Source organism: Siniperca chuatsi, linkage group LG18 (genome assembly GCF_020085105.1).
Source record: "Siniperca chuatsi isolate FFG_IHB_CAS linkage group LG18, ASM2008510v1, whole genome shotgun sequence".
Classification (NCBI taxonomy): domain Eukaryota; kingdom Metazoa; phylum Chordata; class Actinopteri; order Centrarchiformes; family Sinipercidae; genus Siniperca; species Siniperca chuatsi.
The window spans coordinates 3689125-3707997 of record NC_058059.1 but is presented as its reverse complement, the minus strand read 5'-3'; the positions used below and the strand labels follow the sequence as shown (position 1 = coordinate 3707997).

The window sequence follows — 18873 nt, the reverse complement described above, 5'->3', positions numbered from 1 at the left end:
TAAATTATTCATTCAATATTTATTCCAGCACTCTTTGCACTATTTGTATTTGTTTACAAATTAAAACACTTGTATATAGACATTGTGTATTGTTGGTCATTGTTGCTTTTTTTATATATATATATATATATATATATATATATATATATATATATATATATATATATATATATACAGACACACACCTATTTTTGTATGTACATAATAGTTCTATGTCTCAAATTCACAAACTTGGCCAATAAAGCTGATTCTGATTCAAAGAAGGCTGAAAAATATATTTATATAATATATTTTCCTCTCCTTAATATTAATAAGATTTACACAGTGTGGCTTCATCAGTCTGTATCTCACTGCCCTCCACCCTGTCGCACAGCTCTGTGAGCTTATGATTAAAATGATCTGGACAGTGGGACAAACATTTCAAAAGGAAACAGGAATCAGAAGAATCACTAAAAGATGCCGCTATATTCTTATTTTATGATATTTAATAAATCAATCTGGTGTACAACAGCAAACAGAAACATAATATAGGCTTCAGTATGATTGCAAAAATAAGTTGGAAAATATTCCATCGACCTTAAATTTGCACATTTAACTGATATAAAACAAACATTTTTGTGCATCACATGAACTGCTTTTAAGCTCCTATAACCTTTTTACAGTGCCAGAGATACAATCAGATTAAAATCTGTGTTTTTAACACATTAAAAGGACATTTATACTTCCAGTAAAATCTCAGTCAGGCTTCAAGATTCCCCTGTTCCAGTTTCACCTCGTTTGAACTGTAAAAGAAAAACACAAAGACTCATGTATATAAACACATCATCTACTTAAATTATCCTCTTTTTAATCATATGGGATAAATATCCAGCTTCAGCAGATGGGTTTCAGCACTTACCGCGTTCTTCAGCAAGTTTCCAGATTTGGTAAAGATGTTGGATTTCCTGGAGGCTGGTTTGGTGGTCTCTGCGTTGTTCTGCGGGGTTGTCTGGGGCAGAGACGGTGACTGAGGCCGGGACAGGCTGGGTTGTGGCAGTGAGTAAGACTGAGGTTTTAAGTAACTTTGTGTTGGGTTTGGTGTGTAGGGCTGAGCTGGGATGTAAGGCTGGGAGGGTGTGTAGGTTTGGGGAGCAGTGTAGGTCTGAGAAGGGGTGAAGGTTTGAGGAGCAGTGTTGGTTTGAGAAGGGTTGTAGGTCTGAGAAGGGGTGAAGGTTTGAGGAGCAGTGTTGGTTTGAGAAGGGTTGTAGGTCTGAGAAGGGGTGAAGGTTTGAGGAGCAGTGTTGGTTTGAGAAGGGTTGTAGGTCTGAGAAGGGGTGAAGGTTTGAGGAGCAGTGTTGGTTTGAGAAGGGTTGTAGGTCTGAGAAGGGGTGAAGGTTTGAGGAGCACTGTTGGTTTGAGGAGGTGTGTAGGTCTGAGAAGGGGTGAAGGTTTGAGGAGCGGTGTAGGTCTGAGGAGGGGTGTAGGTCTGAGGAGGTGTGTAGGTCTGAGGAGGGGTGAAGGTTTGAGGAGCGGTGTTGGTTTGAGGAGCGGTGTTGGTTTGAGGAGCGGTGTTGGTTTGAGGAGCGGTGAAGGTTTGAGGAGGGGTGCTGGTTTGAGGAGGTGTATAGGATTGGGCCTGTGAGTAGGTGTGTGTTGGTGTGTAAGACTGAGGCAGTGTTTGAGCCGGTGCAAAGGGATTGGTTTGTGTCTGTGAAAAGGACTGAGGTTCTGGCGTGGAGACCAGCAGAGTAGGTGGCGGCGGTGGTGGGAAGCTATCGTCTCCGTCCTCGGCGTCAGCTGCGGAGGTCCTGAGTCCGTAGTGCCTCTTCCTCAGCTCCCCCAGACGGACTCGCTCCTGCTCCAGCTGGCTCTCCAGCTGCAGCACCTTCACCTGAGAGATCCAGGGAGCAGAACATCGTCAACTACTTGCAATCGAGAGAAAATACACAAAACAAGATGATAAATGCCTCACCTGAGCTTCCATCTCCTCTGTTTTCAGCTTGATCAGAGACATGCCAGAGAAATCCATCACACCTGTAAAGACATCAGAGAGTTAAAGCTGCTGTAATCAATATTTTGCGAGCAGCTTTGCTCTATGAATGGCAATGTTGGTCGCTCTACCATTTTGGCGCAGACTGTCTGTTTACAGGTGTTGGGGAGTACTGCTGCATGTGTGACAAAAGTAGTACAAAGCCTTTAGTGTCTCCAGAGGGAGCTGTGTGAAGTCTGATAAATGTCCTCAAGTGATGTCACTTGAGTCAGTGTTGGTTGAGGCTGAAGACTACAGGTTTAAAAATGAAAAAAATCTGTGGGTGTGGAGTTAGAAAGAAGTGAGCTCACCAGCTTACCTGTAGCCCGCCGCTACATTAGCTGCTACTAGTATTACACACCTGAATCTGTATAGTCGAGTGAATCAAGTCGATTTGCATTGTGGGTAATGTAGGCGCCAGGTTTGGACAAGGAAGAAGAATGTGTGCAATATAAAAGATGATATCTCTGGTTCTGCTGCACCGATTTTGGTACATTTTTTTTGACTCATTGTCCAACAATGTTATAGGAGTGCAATGCTAAATCAGTGGAGTGCTCTTTTAATTTGTCATTTATAACCAAATACCTAGAAAAACTAATGACATTCCCATCCGCCTCAGCTATTCTTTGTGTTTACTGCTAATTAGCAAATGTCAGCATGCTAAAAACCCTTAACTAAGATGGTGAACATGGTATACATTATACCTGCTAAACATCAGCATGTTAGCGTTGTCATCGTGAGCAGTATGTTAGCATGTTAGCACAACTCTAAATGAATGACAATATTCATACTCATATTTGCTGGATGTGTAAATAGGCATCTGTTTGCTAACACGTTCGCCATCTCAAATTTATGTGATAATATGTCAATGTTGTGCTCACAGCTTGTTTCCGCTGCCCCTAAGTGGCCAAAAAAATTTAAAGCAGGTTTAATGTTACCAGAGTTGCTATCACCTTGATCAGAGATCTTCTGCTTCCCATGTTTGGTGGAGGTGACGACCACAGCAGCCATGTCATTTACATGCCGTGAGGCCTGCTTCAGCGTGTGCAGCTTCTTGTTGTTGCGGTCGGCCTTCACCTGAAATTATTGTAAATCACAGCAGCCCTGAATTTAAGAATATTTAATGATGCACAACAGGGGTGCGTGGTCGGATACTGTAATTAAAAGTACCCTGTGGAGTCATTGTCACACGTGTATATATTAAAAGGGTCGGTTCACACAAATTACAAAATATATAACAACTCAACAAAGTGTTTTTCTGTGCAGATACTTTAAACTTTAAAGGGATTAGACGACTTCACAAAGCAACAGGAGGATGTTTTGTCTTGAGTTTGTACCTTTGAGGCAGCAACTAGCTGGGCAGTGCTCCCAGCAATCTCATGAGAACAGGCGATGAGCTCCTCATATGTACCATTTTCACCCACAACCCGATCAGCTGAGTCTCTGACAGCAAAGAGGGGAACAAACAAGTTCATTATATAGTTTGATGTTCAGGACAAGTATCATATAACTAATAATATATGTGTTTGTATTAATGTTTGGTTACTTACAGCAGCTGTGTGGCGCCCCAGCCCACAGCTTTGGAGGCAGAGATGAGTCCTTCTGTCCAGCGAGAGTTTTTGGCATAAAAGTCTGTAACAGACGCTCCCCCCTGTGGGAAGAACAATTTGTCACTACAAACACTTAACTGTGTTTCCTTGCAGGGCTTCTACGGTGTTAATCAAATCAAATTTAAGACCTTTTTCCCCGTCATACCAGTCAAAGAATGACGGAAAACCAGAAGGGACAATAAGGTCTACAATGCTTTCCAGCAACAATAATTCCTAGTAATGTAATTAATTACTTAATGTGACCCAGATACATGGCAGAAAATGGATTAACAATCACCAAAAAGTTTTTGCAAAAATCAACACTTTCCCTTTATGAGACGATGAGCTTCCTAGCTACTGTAGCTAGCTTGCAGCAGTGTCACAAGCTACTGCTTGTAAAGCTTAAATGTTGTGCGCGCACAGTAAAAACTGAAGGGGTCTCTGATGAGCGTTTTAACATTGTGATCACCTCAGAGCTTCTCCCATAACCCGGACATCCAGCATTACCGTGGCAAGGACCATGTGCTTGCTTCAAGGTCGTAAGTGCATTCATTGTAGACCTCACTCAATCTAGTTTGTGGTAATTTGTTTGTTAACTGAGAGGTTGCATTACAGCAACCTGCCTGTGGGAGGAGGTGTTATGTCCAAAGCTGCTCTGTATGTTGAATTTTGCAGACAACCTGGAACTCCTCCCTCCATCATTCCCTGATTTCAGGCACCTGTAGGCCTTTAAAAGCCCTCTCAAGCCCCACCCACATTCTCTCTGAGCATCAGCAGCTTCATTACCAGCCACCACCTTCTGTTTCTTTGTTGACTTTTTGTTTGCTGGACAGTAAGATGACGCAGTTTAGTGGTCTTTTAGTGTATGATAAAATAAGAAATAGGATTTTGAAAAGTGAGTGGGACATGTCTCTCCATCCCCAGTGTAAATTACACCCTTGTAAATGTGTCTTATTTTTCCTACAAGGCAAATAACTTTTTCCCTCCTAAGTGTGATTCTGAGAGGTTTGATTAATACAGGCCCCGAGAGAAGATCTGAAATTCTCTTGTAATTTGAACTTTAGCTGATACCAATGTCACGGCAACTCACCCTGCCTCCTTCCACAATGTCTTTTTGTAGATCAGTAGAAGCTGTCACCAGTATATGAACAGCCTGGAGAGAAAAGAGCAGAGAAGAAGAAATACTGAGTGGAAATTAAGTTCAAATGGAGTTCAAATTTAGTCAGACTTCTTACCTTCATCAGGTCTGAACAGGATCCCAGGATACTGTGATGAAACAGAGGGAAAATAAATCACGCCGATTGCAGGTAAGAAAGTGAAGCTTCAAAAATTAACAATTTTATGACGATACAATATTCGTCTTACCTCTGGTTGACCTCCAGCTTTACGCCACTGGTGTCTCTCCTTGCCTGATTCAGTATCTCCTGAGAAACACAAATTGAAACAGAAATGTTCAATCACCAGGTGTAGGTGTGGTCCAGAGTTTGTCAGGTTTATCTTGTCATGATGTGTGTGTGTGTCCTTACGTCCATTCGCAGCACAGCCTCTTCGATGGCAGTTGATGTAGCAATCATCTCTTTATCCACCATGTATCCCAGCTCTTCTTTCAGCGCATCCTGCCCTTTTGGACGCAAATCCTAAACATGAATCACACAGTTATAGTACACATCAGAGCTACAGCACGGAAACCTGCAAAAAAAAGTGTTTGTAACAGGTAAATATGTATATATTTTAATAAAAAAAATTTAAAAAACGGGAGAGAGGAAAACACAAACAGAAATAAATATGAAAAAGATGATATGATAGAAACGATAATAATGCTGCAGTCTTTCATGTTTATCTTTACAAGCGTAATTTTATCAATCCTGACAGTGAGAGAAAAGCACTCCCTGGTCATTTACATCTCCAAAAATGGGGTTTGGAGATTTACTTAAAGTAAAAACGTTGGCCGCTATAGATCTGCACTGTGATGTTTTTAGCCATGCGAGCAGCACGGCTCTAGTGATGGCAATGTCGGTCTGTCTCTCAGATGGCCCGTCCAACACTTTGGTCCAGACCCAAATATCTCAAAAACTATCAAATGGACTGCCATAAAATTTCATACAGACATTCATGGTTCCCAGATGATGTATCATATTGACTTTGGTGATGCCATGACCTTCCCTCTAGCGCCACCATGAGGTTGACATTTTTGGTTTGGAGTGAAATGTCTCAACAACTGTTGGATAGATTGCCATGAAATTTGGTACACACATTCATGTTACCCTCAGGATGAATTGTAATAACTTTGGTGATTCCTTTGCTTTTCAACTAGCGTCACCATCAGGTCTAATTTTAGTTTTTCAAATATTTTGGTTTATGACCGAATACCTGCAAAACTAATGGCATTCCCATCAGCCTCAGCTACACTTTGTATTTAGCGCTAATTAGCAAATGTTAGCGTGCTAACATGCTACACTAAGATGATGAACAGGGTAAACATTATACCTGCTAAACATCAGCATGTTAGCATTTTCATTGTGAGCATGTTAGCATGCCGTTGTTTGCATTGAGCTCAAAGCATCGCTGTGCTTAAGTACAGCCACACAGAGCCGCTAGCATGTCTGTAGTCTTGTTACTCAGATAAAAATCTGTCTCACCTGTCCCAAAGCGAGGATGCGTTGAACAGTGTAGCGTACCGCAGAGGGATCTGCTCTTGGTAAACTGGCCTGAAGCTTCAGATCCTTTAAGAACTGAAGGCAGTGATTCGCACAATCCCGACAGCTGTCTGTTAAACCTGCATGAGACAAAGAAACAGGAGGGAGTGTTTACTGTTTGTGCATATTTAGTATATATAACAGTTACAGTGTGAACGGGTGTCTCTTACGGTCAGCCTGGTCGGTGGGAGCAGAGTGTGATGTTGCTGCTCCGTTGACAATCGTGTCAGCAGCGAGGTGGGAGAACTGTGTGACCGCTCTCAACAAACCACTGGCATCTAAAAATAATAGAGAAGCATTAGATACACAAATCGTCTAAGGTAAACAAACTCCATCTCCAAACCTGCACACACACGAACCACTTACCATTCCTGTTTCCCAGGTAGACCGAGTGGCTCTGCTGCATTTTGTCTATAGAACACAGAGTGATTTCAGCTCGATTCATCAAATAATCTGAAAAACAGAAAGAGAACTGGTTTGAAAAAGCAAAATTACAATTTAAGGACTAAGCAGAAGAAGTGCTAGGGAGTTAAGGGTAATACCTAACCTCCCCTATTTCACATTTATAAGCAATAATACCAACAGTAATCATGGGTGTCACAAAATCAACCAGGAGTGAAATCTTAAGGATTACAACTTTAAAAATATTTTCATCTTCTCCTGCCCCTACCCAGGTGTTGTTGTTTGTTGGTCCCTGGGATTGCTTTTATATGCAGGCTTGTTGTTTATTATGTGAAATACCTGATGAAGGTTGCTTAACCGAAATATAGCTACTGAATAAATGTGTGTGCGGGAGCCGATTCTTGTTACTCAGACAAAACAACAAATTTAAAGATGTCAACCTGGACTTTGGGAACTTGTGATGGGCATTTCCCACTATTTTATTGACTAAACGATTATTGAAAAAATAATCGACAGATTAATTGAAAACCCTAGTATTAAGTAAATTCAGTGTAAGGGGGGGGGAGAGGTTTTACCAGGTGAGCTGATGCAGCAGACATGTATGGGGTCATCCAATTTGGCCACAGCGTCCAGTATGATGCCCTCAGCCTCCACCACTGCACATTGCAGCAGACAGAACTGCTCCTCCTGCAGCTTCTGGGCCAGCTCACCTTCACGACAGGCCTGATTTGACACACACACAAACTCATCAGTAACTAGCCACTATGAAATTCACAACAGCTTTACTGTGCAGTCATAAAAACAGTACAGTACCTGTTGCTGTAACTGAGCGTGTAGGTTTCCCACCTCCATGCTGCTCCGCTGCCTCTCCTGCTCCAGGGAGCTCTGGTGGAGCTGAGCTTGCTGTCTGAGGGAGTTCAGCTCAGCGTCCTTCTCCCTCACAGAGCGCAGCAACACCTCCCTCTCCGCCTGCAGCCCTGCTAGTGAGCTGTTCAGCTGGGTACCACTCTGAGGATCAAAACATGAATCTATGTTTTGCAAGTGTCAATGTGTTGTTTTTCTCAAAGGGACTTGTAGACGATGTCAGAAAGGTTACTGGAAATATTCCTACCATTTCTTTGCTCTGCAGGGCGCTGTTTGCTCGTGTCAGTTCTGCTCGTGTCGAGTCCAGCTCTCGTCTCAGCCTGTCAATCTCTAACTTCTGCTCTGCATTGATGGCAAGCTATGGAAAGGCAAGGCAAATTTATCAGTGTAGCACCTTTCAACAACAAGGCAATTCAAAGTGCTTTACATAAGACATAAAAAGGTATTAAGAGTAGATCCCATTGACATGTGTGTCACTTTATTTGGAGCCTGAAGGAATAACAGGAAATAATAATAATATATAATTAATAACTTTAATTATACAGCACTTTTCTTAACAATGTTACAAAGTGCTTTACAAAAGGAAATAAAACCAGGCAAGGCTGATAAAATGAGAATAAAGCCAAAGGACATAAGCACAGAGGAAGTAAAAACAATAAAATGAATAAGATCAAATAAATAGGACTAAAAACAGTATAAATAAAAACATATATCAAACATTTCCAAAAGCTTTCACAAAGAGAAAAGTTTTAAGAAGAGATTTAAAAGAAGCTAGAGACTTAGTGTGTCTGAGTGTCTTCAGTAGGCAGAGACTTCCATAGTGTGGGGGCTCTCATAGCAAAAGCCAGATGACCATTTGTCATAAACCGTGACCTGGGAATAACCAGCAGGGCTCCATCGGGGGATCTCATTGGTCGAAAGGGCACATACCAGGTCAATAAATCCGAGATGTTTTTAGGAGAAAAGCCATTTAAGGCCTTAAAAGTGAGCAATAACATTTTAAAATCAATTTGAAATCTAACTGGTAGCGAGGCAAGCACAGGGGTGATGCGATTGTGCCTCTTTGTGCCAGTAATGAGTCGAGCAGCAGCGTTTAGTACAAGCTGGAGATGGTGGAGGGAGCCCTGGCTGATACCCGAGTAAAGTGCAATGCAATAATCAAGCCGAGAATAGATAAAAGCATGTTGATCAGAAATTAATAAAAAATTACCTAATTTAAAAGATTATCTTGAGCTGGAAGAAACATGACACATTTATGACTTGATCATCAAAACAGAGGTTAGCATCAAATAGATTCCTTGCAGCCTGCTTATTATTTGACAGACAGCCAAGATTAGCACCAAAAAAGCTGATGGAATTTGGGGAACCGAACAGAATGACCTCAGATTTATTAACGTTATCAGAGAGGTAGGTTGTGAGATTTGCTAGGCTGCTAGGATCTGTGGGTTTTAACGGCATGTATAACTGAGTGTCATCAGCATAAAAATGGTAAAGCACGTCATGATTTTGAATAACCTGGCTAAGAGGCAACATGTATATAGAGAAGGGGGCCAAGAACGCAGCCTTGAGGGACACCACAACTCAAGGAAGCGACCCAGAGCGACAGCAAAAGTTCTGTTAGAGAGGTATGAGCGTAATAAGCTGAGAGCCGAGCCCTTGATGCCTACCCAAGTCTCCAAGCGACTTATCACCAAAGGTTGTATTGTGCACTGTTGACTGCATGTTTATTAGTGTTAGATGATTTAAGGCATTCATGATAGCCCTCAGAGTGGCTCTATGTGCATATTTCCCTTTATATGGTCCAAAAGTTGCTCTGTACCTGCTGCTGTAGCTGAGCTCTCAGAGCCTCCAGCTCTCGGTTGATCCTGTCTCTCTCCAGGTCCAGGGAGCCCTGCTGCTGCTGTGCCTGTTGTCTCAGTGAGGAAAGCTCCATGTCTTTCTCTCTGGCAGAGCGCAGGAGCACATCCCGCTCCGCCTGCAGAGCTGCTAGGCTGCTGCTCACTTGAGATCCCTCCTGAAGCAAATTAATCAGAAATATATAAGTGACTATAAAGACCTCTGAATAAGATGATTCAGTGAATAAAGATGCAAACCGCAATTCTGTCGGCCAAACAAAAAGCACACGAGGGAGTTTATGCTACTTTATACTTCTACTCAGTAAATATCTGTTTAAGAATAAGTAAACAAGAATCTGACCACTTTTGGTACTAGACAGTTTTCAATACTTGGTGCAACAGACACTTCAGTCGATACCAAAAAAGTGTTAAAGTTCAATACCAACTCCTAATAGTAAAGACTGGATTAACTTTGTAGAAGAAAATTGTTTTTGTTGAAAACTGAAACTGACCTGATTAAATGTGCATAATGTTTGTGAAAGGGTTAGAAATGTAAAGGCCAAAAAGTGACTTAAACCTTGGCCTGATGGTGGCGCTGGAGGGTTTGTTGGAAATTTGAAAACAGCTATACTGAGTGGAGGTGCACAAATCTCACCTTTGTCACTGACTGAATCAGTAGTTTTTAGCAGTGGAGCTCCTCACTGGTGACTGAGAGCACCACTGTCAGCTCAGCTCAGCTTCACAGTTCGTTACTTCCTCATTAAAAGATTATTAAAAGACTGCGAAAGCCACAGAAACAATCATAATCTGATAACTGAGTCCTAAATTATAGGCTGCTGAGCTACTAAATTCATGTAAGGTGCTTGTATAGGCTAGTTTTTTTTAACTGAACTGAACGTAGCTTAGACCACAAACAGACTGAACGCACTACTGGTGATGCATTCACTTACTGTTGTACGTATTAAAGTGCCTTTGAACAGTGAGCTTAGGAAAAAAGGTGACAACGAATCTTTGAACTGAACTGAACGAAGTGATTCGAATCAGCAAAGTGATTTGTGATTTCCACCTCTAAAACTGAGTAATGGTATCTTTAATACTTGGTATGCTGATAAAAGTTTGTGTGCATATTTCACATTCAGTATTACCATCTCTTTATTGTCGAGAGTACTGCGAAGGAGAGCCAGCTCTGCTCTTTGCTCCAGTAGTTCTTTGTTCAGGCGTTGAACCTCCTGCTGCTGCTGATTCATCTGATCGGGAGAGGAGACACCCAGTCAATATCCACCACAATCTTTGTCTATCAGCACAAAAGTTTTTTTTGTTTGAAAAAGATAATATCAGGAGGTGTTATTAGCTGTACTGTCTACAGTGGTTATAGGAAGATGAGGTCTCACCGTGTTTCTTTTCTCCTGTCGTAGATTTTCAAGTTCATTTTCCAACTGCTGTTTGGCTCTCAGCAAATCTTCTTGGCCTTGTTTTGTACCAGACAGCAACTTCACTGTTTCTGCGTTCTGCACAAACACACAGACAAAATTTCAGAGTAACTAAAAAACTCACTTTACATAATAGAACGACAGTCTTTGTTATGGTAAATATAAAGCTACAGCCAATTGCCGGTTAGCTTAGCTTAGCATAAAGACTGGAAACAGGGGGAAACTGCTAGCCTGGCTTTGTCCAAAGGTAAAAAAAAAATCAGTCTATCAGCACCTCTAAAGCTACACTAATTAACATGTGAGGTGGGCATGGACTGGCTCAGGTGAGCAGTGCAAGGGAGAGCTAATTGCCTCAGCTGTGGCTCACTGACTAATTATGCTCTCCCTTTATATGCAGTTGTGTGCTGGACCTCGAGGCTGCCACACACACAATGACAGACAGACAGGCTTGCTGAAAGAAATGTGTGTGTGAGCAGTCAGAATAAATAAGACATTACCTGCAAAACGCACTACGGTGTCCGTGTGTGTGCCAAGGACCCACAGTAGCAACAGTCTCGCTACAACATGTTATATCTCATTCATTTAATCTGTACCAAAAAGAGCGTAAAAATGGCAGGTTGCGGTTTTATGTGCCGGACTATTTTAGCCAGGCGCAGTGACTTCCTGGAGTCTGCCCAACATCTTCGGACGGTGCCAGGCTAGCTGTTTTCACCAGCTTCCAGTCTTTGTGCTAAGCTAAGCGGCTGAAAGTGAAGAATCGTATTTCCCAAAATGTCAAACTTTTTCTTTAAGAGTGTAAAAGAAACAACAGTGACAGTGCAGCTTACCTTCTTCATTAATTCGGCATGACTGGTAATCAGCTCTGCATGTCTCTCTTTGAGTTGAGTGAAACGAAGCTCTGCTGCCTGAGCTCTAGCTGTGTAGAAATGATGGGATAAAGAGGACACACTATCTCAGTAAGATTCATCTACATTTGTATGCCTGTTTCACACTTGGACACAAATATCTATACTCACTGTCTGCCTCCTTGAATCCGATCTGAGCCCCGACACTGGCGACATTAGCGCACCGTAAGGCTTCCACTTCCATCCGCAGGTGCTCCTTTTCCACCATAGCCATCTGTTTGTGGGTGCGCTGCTCCTCGACCTCGGCTTCCAGACGATTCACTTGAGCCTTTAACTCAGTTACACACCTTTGAGCCTGATGAAAGGACGAACAAGGGGGGTATGTTTCACCTTTATTGAATAGTTTACACTGGAAATGTGAAGTAAGTAACAGGAAATCGTACCCAAGACGTCACACAGCTACATGGTGATATGAGGTACAGTATATGTCCAATGTGACAAACCACTCTGACACCAGGACGCCTAACTTACCTCAGTCTTGATGAGATGTAGCTCTGGTTTGAGCACCTCTAGCTCTCTCTTCAGACTGTCGTTCTCTGTTTCCCTCTGCTCGAGCGAAGCATCAGGTGCTCCCATTTTGTTGAGCAAATAGTACTGCCATGAAAAAAAAACTAAATGTTAGCCGTGATACCAGAAAAAGAGGTGGAAAACATTATTTATCTTTTGACTTGCATGTAATCGTACCTGCGGCATCTGTGGCTCCACTTCCTCCTCTTCGTGACGTTCCTCGTTAGGCATCACCACCACTGCCTTTTTATATTCACCCAAGGCAGCGGCGCGGAGGAAGTTTGGAGGAGCCTGTGGGGTCGTTATAAACAAAATACATGTGAAAACCACACAAAACAAACGTACGTACACGCGGAAACACTTATGGAAACTCCTACTTACATCTGGGAGATCTGGGATCTGGATGATACTTTTAAAGAATTCCATTTCTCTGGCTCTGTCGAAGAACTGCGTGAGGCTGCAGAGGAATAAACAACTGTCACTGACAAAACCCATTAGAGATGTAAGTGTGTTTTTGCCTAATGATACTGATAACCTACCTGTTAAATAGATCACGGAACCGCTCTCGATGTCCAAGAAGAACATCTGGAGCAATGCCTATAAACCAGAGGTAACGGTGGATTTAAGGCTTGATCTAACACTCTAAAGGTTTGACTAAATAAAAAACATATTTCTACGTCACTCACGGCTGTGAAGTTTGAACATCAACAGGACAGAGAAGTGGTAGAGAAAGCTGCAGTCCAGTATGAGTGGTATCAGAGGAGTCAGTCTGCACTGTCCAGCTGGAGTTGTAGATTTGGCTGCATTGGTATCCAGCTGACGCAGAACTTTAGACAAAAAACAAAACATCAAAGCCAAATTAAAGGATAAGTTTGGTGATATTCTATATTTTTATTACTGTCAACAAATCCCATCAAATCCCATAACAAGTATTGTGTGAGTGTGTGTGTCTAAAGCCTGATATATCTTCTTCCTCTGTGCCATAGAGCACCATTGTTGTCCAAAAACACATTAAAAACACATCAATGAGCCACACTGTTGCACTGGGTGACATGTTCCTTCATTATTCATTCTGACTCAATCCCACACACACCATCCTGCTGCCCCAAATACTCACTAGAGCACCAAATGTGGATTAATCCGCCAGTGAAAATAGTCCCCAACCAATGCACTATTTCCTCCTATTTGAGTAATGTTTGCTTAAAAACTACGGTGACCAGCTGTTTTAGGAAATTATTGAGCCTTTTTATTGAACTATATATTTAAGAGACATTTTTAAAGATTTCAGTAGGAACCAATGGGCTTGCCAGAGTCAGAGAGCATTGAGAGACGGACACATTGTTGGTTTTGGTCTTTTCATGGTGACAATAACAAAAATATAGAATATCATCAGCCTTATCATTTAAGAGGCAACTCATTACAAAATGACAAATTACTTTCAAGATGGTTTTGTTATCGAATAACAAAAAGGAAACCTGAATATGTTGAGAGATGTTGAGAGAGTCACTTCCCTGTGGACTCACCTGTCTCAGACATCTTCAGTCCAGCATCCAGGCAATCCAACAGTTCCTGTGTCATATCTAACCTACAGGACATTAAAACCACGTTTATATGAAGCACATTTAACCGCATATTTAATGAGAAACACAGTGTTCGTGTGGAAGCTACTCAACAACTAGAGCACATACTTTTGGGTAGAAAACTTACACTTTGTTCATGTCATTTCCTGCTTCCCTCTCCAAAGTCTCATCACTGGCCTCCAGGTTGCCTGGGATCACCTTGTGCTGTGGAGGATCAAATTGTTCCATTCTGAATTTGTCACATATCATTATATAAATGATAAAACAAATATTTATGTATTACCTTTGCATGAAATTCCATTTTGAGGCAGAGGAATTTGGCAGACAACGCAACAATGTGGCCATATCGATCATGCAAGTTTCCCTGGAAAGAAAATTAAAAGCTATAAGTTATCATTCATTTATTTGGTTGTTTATATGCAAAATACAAAATAGAAAGGTGAAATATAAAAATTCTGATTAAAATTCATGTTAAAGGGACAGTTCACCCCAAAATCAAAAATACATACTGTATTTTTCCTCCTACCTGTAGTGCTATTTTACCACCTAGGTTGTTTTGGTGTGAATTGCCACGTTTTGCCACGTATTTATATATATATATATATATATATATATATATATATATATATATATATATAACTAGCTAACTGTATATAAAGCAGTTAAAACTAGTTGACTGTATATAAAGTAGTTAAAACTAGCTAACTGTATATAAAACAGTTAAAACTAGCTAACTGTATATAAAGTAGTTAAAACTAACTGTATATGACGTAGTTAAAACTAGCTAACTGTATATAAAGCAGTTAAAACTAGTTGACTGTATATAAAGCAGTTAAAACTAACTGTATAAGACGTAGTTAAAACTAGCTAACTGTATATAAAGTAGTAAAAACTAGCTAACTGTAGCTATATAAAGTAGTTAAAACTAGCTAACTGTATATAAAGCAGTTAAAACTAGTTGACTGTATATAAAGTAGTTAAAACTAGCTAACTGTATATAAAACAGTTAAAACTAGCTAACTGTATATAAAGTAGTTAAAACTAACTGTATATGACGTAGTTAAAACTAGCTAACTGTATATAAAGCAGTTAAAACTAGTTGACTGTATATAAAGCAGTTAAAACTAACTGTATAAGACGTAGTTAAAACTAGCTAACTGTATATAAAGTAGTAAAAACTAGCTAACTGTAGCTATATAAAGTAGTTAAAACTAGCTAACTGTATATAAAGCAGTTAAAACTAGTTGACTGTATATAAAGTAGTTAAAACTAGCTAACTGTATATAAAACAGTTAAAACTAGCTAACTGTATATAAAGTAGTTAAAACTAACTGTATATGACGTAGTTAAAACTAGCTAACTGTATATAAAGCAGTTAAAACTAGTTGACTGTATATAAAGCAGTTAAAACTAACTGTATAAGACGTAGTTAAAACTAGCTAACTGTATATAAAGTAGTAAAAACTAGCTAACTGTAGCTATATAAAGTAGTTAAAACTAGCTAACTGTATATAAAGCAGTTAAAACTATCTAACTGTATATAAAGCAGTTAAAACTAGCTAACTGTATATAAAGCAGTTAAAACTAGCTAACTGTATATAAAGTAGTTAAAACTAGCTAACTGTATATAAAGCAGTTAAAACTAGCTAACTGTAGCTATATAAAGTAGTTAAAACTAGCTAACTGTATATAAAGCAGTTAAAACTAGCTAACTGTAGCTATATAAAGTAGTTAAAACTAGCTAACTGTACATAAAGCAGTTAAAACTAGCTAACTGTAGCTATATAAAGTAGTTAAAACTAGCTAACTGTACATAAAGCAGTTAAAACTAGCTAACTGTAGCTATATAAAGTAGTTAAAACTAGCTAACTGTACATAAAGCAGTTAAAACTAGCTAACTGTAGCTATATAAAGTTGTTAAAACTAGCTAACTGTACATAAAGCAGTTAAAACTAGCTAACTGTAGCTATATAAAGTTGTTAAAACTAGCTAACTGTACATAAAGCAGTTAAAACTAGCTAACTGTAGCTATATAAAGTTGTTAAAACTAGCTAACTGTATATAAAGCAGTTAAAACTAGCTCCAGCTCGAGCAGCTACAACAGTAAAATGCTGCTTTAACATTGATGCATCAGTATTAACAATCTAATAATGTAAGAGGGCACATTTTACTGCAGAACCAGTACTTTTACTTTAAGGATATTTAGCTGATAATAATTCTGTAATTTTACTTAAACAGGAATTTGAATGCAGGACTTTTAATTGAGTATTTTTACATTATTGTATCTTTTACTTATGCAAGTATGTCTTCCACCACAGCTACTCACCCAGAGAATGCCCATATCTTTAACGTTGCGACAGTATCTGTGACAATCTCTCAGAGCCTGTAGGTCAGAAACAAGGGAGATTACACATCACCAACACGAAAGAGAAAGGGCGAGACAAAGAAAACAGAAGCAAACAAAAAAAACTGAGGGGACGTACAGGTTTGAACTTACATTTCTGTGTCCGTCCCGGAGCACTTTGTGCAGCAGATAGCAGAACTTCCAGCTGATTATGGAGTTGCTGGACAGAGGCAGGTTCAGGGTGTAGGACCAGAAGGTTGTAGCACCACCCTCCTTATATGTTCCCATGATAATATCTTCACAGCTGTCAAGGAAACTCCAAAACACCAATGCAGTAATCTCAATTCAACATTAATTACATTACTGTGTGATTAATAAAGGAACTGTTTGATTTTTAGCCATGCTAGCGGCACAGCTCAAGTGATGGCAATGTTCGGTCCATCGCTTTGGTCCAGACTGAGGTATCTACAACTTTAAAATGGATTGCCATGAAAGTTTGTAAAGACGTTCATGGTCCCCGGAGGATGAATCCTACTGACTTTTGTGATCCCTTGACTTTTCCTCTAGTTCCACCGTGAGGTTGACATTTGTGGTTCGGATTAAAATATCTGGACGACTTTTGGACGGACTGCCATTAAAATTAGCTACAGACATTCAAGGTTCCCAGAGGATGAATCCTAATGATTTTGGTGATCAAGTCAAGTCAGTTTTATTCATATAACCCAATATCACAAACTTGCCTCAAGGGGCTTTACAATCGACACCCTCTATCCTTAGACCCTCGATACGGATAAGGAAACCCCCTTTTCCTCTAGCGTTAGTGAAATATCTCAATATCGACTTGATGGATTGGCACCAAACATTGTACAAACATTAATGGCTCCAAGAGGATGTGTCCTACCGACTTTGGCGACCCCCTGACTTTCTCTGCCACCAAGAGCTTCACGTTTAGGGTTCACAGATACGGATCTTTGACCTCCAGGAGATCCAGCCTCTGTCTCTCTTCCTCTGTGTTTGTTTGTTTCTTCTATCTGTGTTTGAACTTTGCCTCGTGTGTGTGTGTGTGTGTGTGTGTGTGTGTGTATGTTTGTGTAGTTTGTCCTCTTCCAGGTATCCACGGTGGAGAGGAGGTCGTGTGACTCAGGTCTGTTTGGTGACACCTGAAGTTGCTCGACATCCTCCAGCATCCATATTCTTCACGTGTTTATAATCTATTTTGATTTTATGTGTTTGTCACACACTGTGATTTTGGTCTATTCTGTACACGAGACATCTATTTCCTGTCTGTCGGTCCTGAGAGAGGGGTCCCTCCTCTGTTGTTGTTTGAGGAGTTCATTTCATTTTTTCCCAGTTAAAAGGGTTTTTTGCTGATCCGAATCGAGGGTCTAAAGGACAGATGGTGTCTTATGCTGTACAGACTGTAAAGCCCCTTGAGGTAAATTTATGATATTTGGCTTTTTAAATAAAACGTACTTGACTTCAGGGTTTAGAGAGAAAAGTCTTGACAACTACTGGATAGATTGACATTTGGTTCACACATTCATGTTCCCCTCAGGATTAACTTTCTGATCGTAATAACTTTGATGATCCCTTCGCTTTTCATTTTAATTTGTCAAATACTTTGGTTTATGAACTAATACCTGCAAAACTAATTACAGCTGTATTTTTGTGTTTATGTTATTAGCAAATGTTAGCATTGCTAACACACTGAACATAAGATGGTGAACCAAAGCAGGATCACCTGCTTGGCACATTTTGCTCACAGTACAGCCTCACCTGCACTCAGACGTCTCCTTCCTGTTTAAAGTAATTTGTCAGAAAATAGGTTGTGTTTTTTAGGTAGAGAACTACAGGAAACCTGCTGTTAAATGTAAAAAAAAAAAGGATACTGCGCACATATTTCTCTTTGGGCGGTGTTTCAGAGGAGGTGAGAGTTTTGCTGATGTTGTGGAGCTGAAAGAAATGAGACAAAAGCCATCAGGACTCACAGAAAGCAAAATCAAAGCTGGATTTACCCCAGCCAAAAAAAGTATTTAAAAAGTTTACAGTATTTCCACTGAAATATTAAACTTAAATGTTATTGTTGTTGGTTTTTAGCTTCACATTTGATGTTCAGGTAATGGGCCTGCTAAAATATAAATAATAGTCTTCAAGTGTTCCCTGTGAGCAGGTAACAAGGCATCACTAAGCCGAATTTAACAAACTATAAAACCATATATGGATTCGGGATAACTTCACCCCGGCATGAAAAAGTTAACCTTAATAAAAACTTAATTACTTACCTGTTGTTTACCAAACTGCTCTTTCTCCGCAGCCAAAGCCTTTTCCGTCTTATTGTCACTTTTGTTCTTTGTTTTGCTCATGTTGTTACTGTACTCCACGCAAACTAAATGTCTATGAATGCACAGTGGTCCGGCTCCAGGGTTCAGCTCCTCACCTGTGCTCTCGTGCCTCTTTCAAAAAAATAATAGGTGCGCCAGACGCTCCGCGCGCATGCCCCCAACAGATTCCTCCTTTAATTCGCTTTTTCAAATTAATACATCACAGTCTTGCTTAACGAAACCGACACACAAGTAAACGAAGCAGTTTATCTTGTGCGTAAAAGCTCTCCAAACTTCTTACCAACTGCGTAAAAACGTACTGGAAAAAACTCGCCAAGTCAAGACGCAATTAATTAAAAGGTGCGATTGTCAGGCAATAAAATACCACTGAC

General features: G+C 40.3%; 1 protein-coding gene across 1 annotated transcript; it reads right to left on the bottom strand.

Moving 5' to 3' along the window:
* Positions 1-465: 465 nt before the first annotated feature.
* Positions 466-18853, bottom strand: LOC122865574 (huntingtin-interacting protein 1-related protein-like). The gene is made up of 33 exons (XM_044174189.1): positions 18443-18853; positions 18050-18113; positions 16314-16456; positions 16143-16199; positions 14100-14180; positions 13944-14020; positions 13760-13821; positions 12923-13063; positions 12776-12833; positions 12618-12693; positions 12414-12527; positions 12201-12323; positions 11841-12024; positions 11652-11740; positions 10786-10902; positions 10540-10641; positions 9379-9573; positions 7807-7917; positions 7509-7703; positions 7271-7418; positions 6660-6746; positions 6464-6571; positions 6237-6373; positions 5124-5234; positions 4963-5021; positions 4833-4863; positions 4688-4750; positions 3559-3659; positions 3346-3451; positions 2962-3085; positions 1952-2013; positions 899-1870; positions 466-782 (listed from the first exon to the last, which is right to left on the bottom strand). Exons 1-33 carry the CDS (start codon positions 18521-18523, stop codon positions 747-749), a joined length of 4215 nt encoding a protein of 1404 aa, XP_044030124.1. The 5' UTR covers positions 18524-18853; the 3' UTR covers positions 466-746.
* Positions 18854-18873: the final 20 nt, after the last annotated feature.

Excerpts from the sequence above, each read along its gene's own strand:
- LOC122865574 (XM_044174189.1), bottom strand. The coding sequence starts at position 18,523 with ATGAGCAAAACAAAGAACAAAAGTGACAATAAGACGGAAAAGGCTTTG. Across the intron at positions 12,834-12,922 it reads GATGTTCAAACTTCACAGCC|GCATTGCTCCAGATGTTCTT; the intron begins GTGAGTGACGTA and ends TCTGGTTTATAG. Across the intron at positions 1,871-1,951 it reads CAGAGGAGATGGAAGCTCAG|GTGAAGGTGCTGCAGCTGGA; the intron begins GTGAGGCATTTA and ends TGGATCTCTCAG.